At 47.1% G+C, this 7386-nt stretch overlaps 1 protein-coding gene across 1 annotated transcript in view; it reads left to right on the plus strand.

The window, feature by feature from the left end:
- The window catches only part of LOC311427670 (delta-1-pyrroline-5-carboxylate synthase-like), a 101607-nt gene extending 94954 nt beyond the window's left edge, over positions 1–6653 (plus strand). The window contains exon 4 of the mRNA XM_084505214.1: positions 6548–6653. Coding sequence (XP_084361340.1) covers positions 6548–6637 — 90 coding nt within the window. The 3' untranslated portion in view covers positions 6638–6653. The remainder of the gene's footprint in view (positions 1–6547) is intronic.
- The last annotated feature ends 733 nt before the right edge of the window (positions 6654–7386 follow it).

Below are 7386 nucleotides of genomic sequence, written 5' to 3' on the forward strand. Positions count from 1 at the left end.
GGTCTGAGGTGAGGCTGTTTGGGATAGAGGAGCAGTGTGGCAGGTGGTTGTTTGCAAGCACAGTGGTCATTTTGTCCTTTTGTGTTCCCAGGTGGCATGGGTGATGCTGTCTACTCCTTCTGAGCTTGGACTTAATTTCCAGGTACAGAGGCAAGTGGACCGCTGTTTTGAAAGGATACAATTAAAGATGGAGTCGCTTGTGTTGATGAGGGATGGGTGCTAACGCTGGCAGCTGAAAGTTTATCTTCTGGCTGTGTTTTCCTTTGTTCAGGCTGAAACTCAGTGTGCAGTCCAGGACGTCATGACCTGAGCTGCCTCTGGAGTGACTCTGGTGAGTGATGAACAGAGGTAGCAGTTGTTTTTGGGGTGCGGTTGTCACTGCAGTTATTTTCCTACATCCAATAGAGTAAAATTCCAGTTTGCCTTTCAGAGGTGCTTTAAGTGGCTTAAGAGAACAGGTGGAAGCATCTGCCACGTGGGGCAGGTAAGAGGCTGAGGTTAAGGAGGGGATGAGAGTAACTGTCCAAAGGCTGCTGTGGGTTTTGCTGCTGTGGTTGCTTTCTCCTCTGTTTATCAGGTGCCACAGGCAAGGTGGGCTGTGATAGCCCTTGGAACAGGAGCAAAGCAGGTCTCTGGAATGCTGCGTTGTTCCTGAGAAAGGTGTTGTAGAGGAAAAAGGTTGTCTTGCGTGGCGGTTCCTGATGGCGGTCTTCTTCCGTAGGGGAAGAGGTGCCCGAAGCCCCATGCTGTGTAGCCTGAGCACACCTCATTGAGGATGAAGCCTGCTTTCCAGCAGTTCCCAAAACTGTGTTGAGGCTGAAATGCTGTGTCTGTGTTTGGGTTGGGTTTCAAGTTTTCATGCTGTGTTAGGGATGGGTTTCAAGTCGGTGCAGCGGAGGGCCAGGACCCAGTGTCCTTTAGTGTGTTTTGACCCGTCAGCATGGCCTTTTGGTTCTCAGATAGCCTACTCAAGTATGTGATTTTTCCTGCAAGTGATAAAGTGATATTATTACATTGAATTGTTTTTCTTTGGCATGTTGTGCTTTTTTTTTTTTTTTTTTTTTTTTTTTTTTTTTTTTAATGCTCCTGGATTTTTCTTTCTATGTAAAGAAAGGTTTGAGCTAATTTCAGTTGAAAAAAATCCAGTTACTTGCTTGGTCATATTGTCCTTTCAAGATTAAAAGCTGCAGCCTAAGCAAGCGGAACGTTGCTTCTAGAAACAGCCCGATTCTCTTGTCTGCACTCTGCTCGCTGTTGAGCTAAATCAGATTAAAAACAAACAAACAAACAAAAACACGCCAGCTGCTGCTTCTCCTTCTGCTCTCTTTCTACTTTCTTGTGCTTTGCCCCTTCCCTTTCCCAGGTGATTGGGCTTGGGTGCTGGGCGCGGCCAAACGGTATATGAGCCCCAGGTATGCCATCAGAGAGCTCCTTCTGCCTGGGCTGCTCTTTGGGGTAAGTGCTTTGTTTTTCCTTCAGTCAGTTGCAGGGCTCTTTAGGTGGGTCAGAGCCTACGGACTGTTATGTTTCCAAGTAGAGAGCGGTACGCACATCTTTTTAAGGTAGCAACTAGTAGGATCTGTTAGAATAAACTAATGTAGTACTAGGTGCCTTTATTGCATGCAGTTCTTTCTCAGGTGAGTCATTGTTATGGCATGTTCATGGATAGGACAATAATGTTAGTTTGTGTGTTTGCTTAGTGGTTCTGGGTCCCTCAGGATTTTTGCAGAATTACGGGGCTTACTGTGAGTCTTTGCCTGTGTGTCAAATATTATCAAAGTTACAACCTTGGTGGCAAAGTGAGGGAGCAGGGTTTAGGAGAAAGGTATTGTCGAAGCTCCCTGTGTAAGCATGTATCTGAAACCAGCAGCAGTAGGCATGTAAGGTGTAATCTTGTTCAGGGTTAGGGACAGTTTGTTATATTTCTGCAGCTTTTGCCTGTGGTTTTGCTGGCTGTTGAGTCTTTAGACCTTGCATCTTTCTAGATTTTAAGAGCTTGGAATTCACTTAGAAGAGGGATGCTTAGGAGGGGTTGCTGGCTAACTTGTTTTTGGGAAATCATGGGGTACGGTTCCTATTTTTTGGCGTTACATTTCAATCTTTAGGTATATCAAGCCATTTGTGTCACTGTCCAGAGGATTCACAAAGAGCTTCAGCACGCATTGCAAGGGGCTCGACTGCATAAGCGCAGTAGTACGAAGAGACTGAGCAGGGTCACCTTTTTCATCTGTAAAGGATAAGTCTGTAATTACCCCTGCTGGGACTGCTGTGCATTCATGGCTTTTTGGCATTTGTGGACTTGAGGGTGTGTTTTTTTTTTTCTGGCTCTGGTCTCTGTGTTTGAGTCCTCTGCAAGAAGCTGTACTGTTTGCGTGTCCATCGTGGGCATGACCTTCTCTCTTTGTTTCTTGTAGCCCAGGGCATGGGCACGGAAACTTGAACGAAGCACGAGGGTGAGTGGACAGCAGTGTGGGCCCTGAGTTGGTCAGTGGACTGTGTTAGTCTGCTTTGCCTGTTGGGCAAACTACCTTGCAACAGCAGAGTACGTCTCCTGCCACGTTTCTGAGGCGCGCCAGACGTCAGCAGTTCTAGTTCCTGAAATGCTGGAGATGCATCTGTTTGGGGTGTTAGGTGGGCAAAGCGGTGATACTGGGCTGGGGAACACGGGTCTGGGGCTTCTTGGCTCTTGCGGTAGGGGATGAAAGAAGAGGAGTGGGTATAGACCGTTTTATGGATTGTCACGTTTGTCTGTTCTTTCTCCTTGATCTAAGCCCCGTGGGCTTGGCTTGGCACAGTGAATGGAAGCGCTGGGTGTGGGTTGGGAAGGTGAGTGGAGAAAAGTTGGAAAACGGGCATTGTTTTTGGTTTGGTAGTCTATTGGTCCACCTCTGGGTGACTCCTCTTTTCCAGGGATGAAGAAGGTACTGGGAACATCCTAGCTGGTCTCTGTGGTCCACATTGAGGATGGATTCTGAGCCCTGAGAATTAAGTTCAGGGGCAAATCTTGTGTGTTGGCAGGGGGAGGCAGGGAGTTGTCTAGGGGGTGTCTATCTGATTTCAGTAGCAGAGCAGGTCAGTTGACTACTGTTTTGTTTCTGAGGAGGGTGCTTCCCTGGAAGAAGTTTGGCTGGCGTGCTGGTGCCTGATGGCACTTTATTTCTGCAGGTGAAGAGGAGCCTTAGGCTTGAAGCAGTGTCCTGGCTAGCCTTTGCGTTCCTTGATGAGGATGGAACCTGCCTCCCAGCATTCCCAAGCTAAGCTGGGGGGGCAAGTGCTATGTTTGAGTTGGGGTTGTGAATGGACCCATAGGGCAAGGGTCTGTGCTTGTAAGTCATTGCAGCGGATGGGGCCTTTCAGGATTGATCAGGTCAGGCAGAGATGATGTGTGGGGAGTTCTGTCACGTACAGCGTGAACACGTGCCAGGCAGGGCAGTCCCAGCTTGTTGTCTGTGCTGTGCTGTTGCTCTTGGTGCTCGGCAGGCCCTGGGGAAGCCATCCTGAGGGTATTGAACACTTGACCTCATCGGAATAACGCTGATGTTCAACTGGGAGCTGAGCACCTCTTGTCTTGCAGTAGGAGCTTAAAGGGATCACTTCTTCCGTGCATGTAACTTTTATTTTGTATCGAATGTTTCCTGATATGATCATTATGTGTTACGCGCTCCTCAGGTTTTGATATCCTCATCGCCTTCTTCCACTGGACAGATTAGATGGGCAACTTGGTAGCCACACTAAAGGTCCTAAATGCTTGTTTCGTCATCAATTCTGTGATTCTGTGATCATAGGGCTGATCCAAGCACTTCTTGTCTTGCAGTCACAGCTTAAAGAGCAGATGCGTTTTGGGTCTTGTGCATATTTGGTTTCAGATTGTGTCTGTTTCCATTGTCGCTGTTGTGGAAGTCATCTGGGCTTCACCAGGAGCTCAGGCTTGGGAATTCATTTCTGAAGCGTTATTCTTAAGGGGTTTGCACTGCCCATCCTTCCGGTCTCTTGTCTTAAAGGCAAGCATTCTATGCGTCCATCATCCCAGTTCTGGCGGTCACTTTCAGTCGCAGGTCATGGCATTTGAGTCTGTCCCTGGGGTGGCCACAGATCATCTGTTCTGACTCGCTGTCACTGTAGGGCTTCCCTCTGGGAGTTGTCATTCTGCCTGGTGTCATTCTGTTACGCTCCTAGATTTTTCTTTCTTTGTAAAGAAAGGTTTGAGCTAATTCCAGCTGAAAAGAGTTTTTTGTTTGTTTGTTTTTATCTGAATAGAGTAAAACGATCTATTGATGCTTCCTTAGCTGGGCGTAGTGCCCAAGAATGGGGAGAGAATGAATGGCCTCCTGAAAGAATCATACAGCATTATGGACCAGCTACCTGGAACTTGAATGAGGTAGTATGGGGGCCCGAGAACCTATTTGTAATTTGAATTGAATAATTACGTTGCAAGCTGTCCTTGGAATTGTAACTATATATAGTTACAATATATATAATCATAAACCATAAAATAGCTGAACTGGGAGCTGCAGGGTTGATGTGGGAATGTTGAGGTGAAACTCTGTGGTTTGTAGCACGCAGGAGGTCAAACAAATGTATTGAATGATCTTTGCTGGTCTAAAAGCACACCAATCCCAGCCATGTAAATCCCAGCTGAAGGTATAATAACATGGTAGAGTAGCATGGCTCTGCTCTGAGATGAGACATAATTTGTGGAAGCAGAGCAGAAAAGATGCTTGTGAGTAGATGAATTACTGATCGTTTTGACTCTAGGAATGGATGACTTCAAGGAGGGAGCTCCTTCAGATATCAAGACATTGCTCTCCGAAGTAAGACAAAGGTTTTGTCTGAGAAAAAGGGAACAAAAAGTTAACCATTCATGTGTTTGGGTTTCTGTGTGGTTTGTTGTTGTTTTTTTTTTTTTTTTTTTATGCACATTTAAAATGAAGTGACTGTTTTTGTGCTGGTTACATGTGGTGTCTTTTATATCCATCTAAATTACGTTTACTCTGGGAAAATGTTAGGCAATAATGGAATAATGAAAGTTAAACTTGATTTTGTTGTTACACCAGACTGAAGCATGATTTGAATCAAGTAATTGGAATTACAGTAGGCTAAAATTGCTGAAAAACGAGTTTGGAAAGTTGAAATGCATTTATTTGCTATTAAACCTTAATGAAAACATTTGGTTGTTTTCAGTTAAGAACTACTGGATTCATAAATGCAATACACAAATGAGAACATTTATGAAGTTTAATATTTAAACCATACCATTTTCAAAATACAGAATTGTTAATTTTATTGAACAAGTTTTCCAGTTTTCAAGCAGTGACCTTGCAAACAGTTCAGGTAATCGGTGACCCTTAAAAGCACAAGCCAGTGTTTTCAAAACAAAACAAATCTCCTACTTAAATATCTCTTTTCTAGTGATCTTCTAAGAGGTTAATTACTAACCACCGTTTGCTGCTTATGTTACCATCCTCATCCTCCATCCTTCACTCCTTATCTCTTCTTCTCTTAAACTTCACGTTGCCACTGTTGTTTTCAACCTTTCCTCTTGGATGGATGGAGCAACATGAAACAACTTTTCTAGCCAGAATAGAATAATTTCTGAATTTTATTTATGTGTTAGCATTCTTCATTCTGGTTGTGTCAGTGGTCCGCTGACTTAACTGACCAGCAGCCTGCATTCTCTGCCACCAGCCCCTAACCACCCCCCCAGAACAGAAGAACTGAGCAACCATTCTGGAAGGTTCTGGTGGTGAATGTTGTCATGAATATATGAACGTTCTTTACCCTCTTCCAGTCTTAATCCTATTTGTACTTTTTTTCTTTTTTTTTTTAATAACCTCATTGGAAGAAGTAGCTCTATACATTTGTACGGGGTCACAGCGGCTGCTGCTCAGCAGGCATTGATCTATGGAGGATGGCACTGTTAGCCCACCGTGTTGCTGGAGGGCAGCCACTAAGCGATGACCTATGAACCAGGTCATCACCTACCAACCAGGTGATTGTGATGACCCATGGTGGCAGAGACCAAACTGTCCTTCAAGAAGGCCCCAGGCTCACTGCATCGTCCGGTGCTGAGGGGTCTTCATCTCCTCCCTCCCAGCTGGGCATGGTTGTCTTCTGCTGAGGTACCCCGGTACCACAGGGCACTGACCATAGCATCTGCCTGGGAGGGGAAGTACCCGTACTCTGAGATGGAGAACAGGAGCGTGCTCCTCCCCGATCTTCTTTCTGAGGACTTCACCTGGGACAGCCAGATCCCCAGGCTTATCGTGGGAGTGCTGTTCTTAGCGGATTTTTCAGGTGGGTTGGGCACGGTAGAGCCTCCCCGGAAACGAGCCATTGGGACACACCAGGCCCTCGGGGGCCCTGGCACGTAGATGGCACAGCTATCTTGTCGCTCTTGAGGACTCCTGCTGTGATGGCTAAAGAGCACGGATTGGCTTCTCTTGCGATGCAGCGACTGATAGGCGCTTAGGCTTGGCAGCATGGGACTGGCTGCCAGGCCCTGTGGCCCACGTAGACATGTCCTGATTTCTGCCTGTTCTTCCTGCAGGTTTCACTTCTTTGTCAGAGAAGTGTGTCCAGCAGAGCGGCACAGACAGAGGTGCTGACGAGCTGGCACAAACACTCAGTGACTACATGAGCGACGTTTTGGAGGGTAAGAGCCATGCTGCCAGGCTGTTGTATATGGGGCCCTGAGGTTGCTTGCGGAGGGCAGAGGCAGCCTTGCTGCACCAGCTGCTCCTGCCTCCTTGGAAGGGCTGTGGAGCTCACTGTGGCCTGGGGGGACAGTGGGAGCCGTGGGGCTCCCGTGGCAAGGGAGGAGCGCAGCAGGTCTCTTCTGCTGCCCACTGTGATGAGGGAGGCCCCAGTGGACTGCAGGCTGGCAGACGTGCCTCCAGGCAACAGGAAGGGCTGGAAGGACTTTGCAGGGAATTACAGGCCCGTCAGCCTGATGTCAGTATCAGGGCAGGTTACAGAGCTGTGTTTGGGATTTAGTATGAGACTAACATTGGTATCACCCTGATGTTTTAATTGTTGCAGAGCAGTTCTTACACTAAGCCAAGGACTTCTCAGGTTCTTGCTCCGTCCTGCCAGCAGGCAGGCTGGGGTGAAGAAGAAGCTGGGAGGGGACAAACCCAGGACAGCTGACCCAAATTGGCCAAAGGGCTAATCCACACCATATGGCATCATGCTGAACAATTATATGGGGGGCTGGACGGGGTGGGGGGTCTGGCTGCTTAGGGATAGCCTGGGCATCAGTCAGCGGGTGCATTGTACATCACTTGTTTGTACACAGTATTATTAGTTTTCCTCTCCTGTCCCCTTTCTATTCCCTGTATCTTGCAGTTCACTCTCATTCCTTGTCAAGTTAGAACAGTTGGACCTTGG

The sequence above is a fragment of the Aythya ferina genome (genome assembly GCF_964211825.1).
Source record: "Aythya ferina genome assembly, chromosome: Z".
NCBI lineage: Eukaryota > Metazoa > Chordata > Aves > Anseriformes > Anatidae > Aythya > Aythya ferina.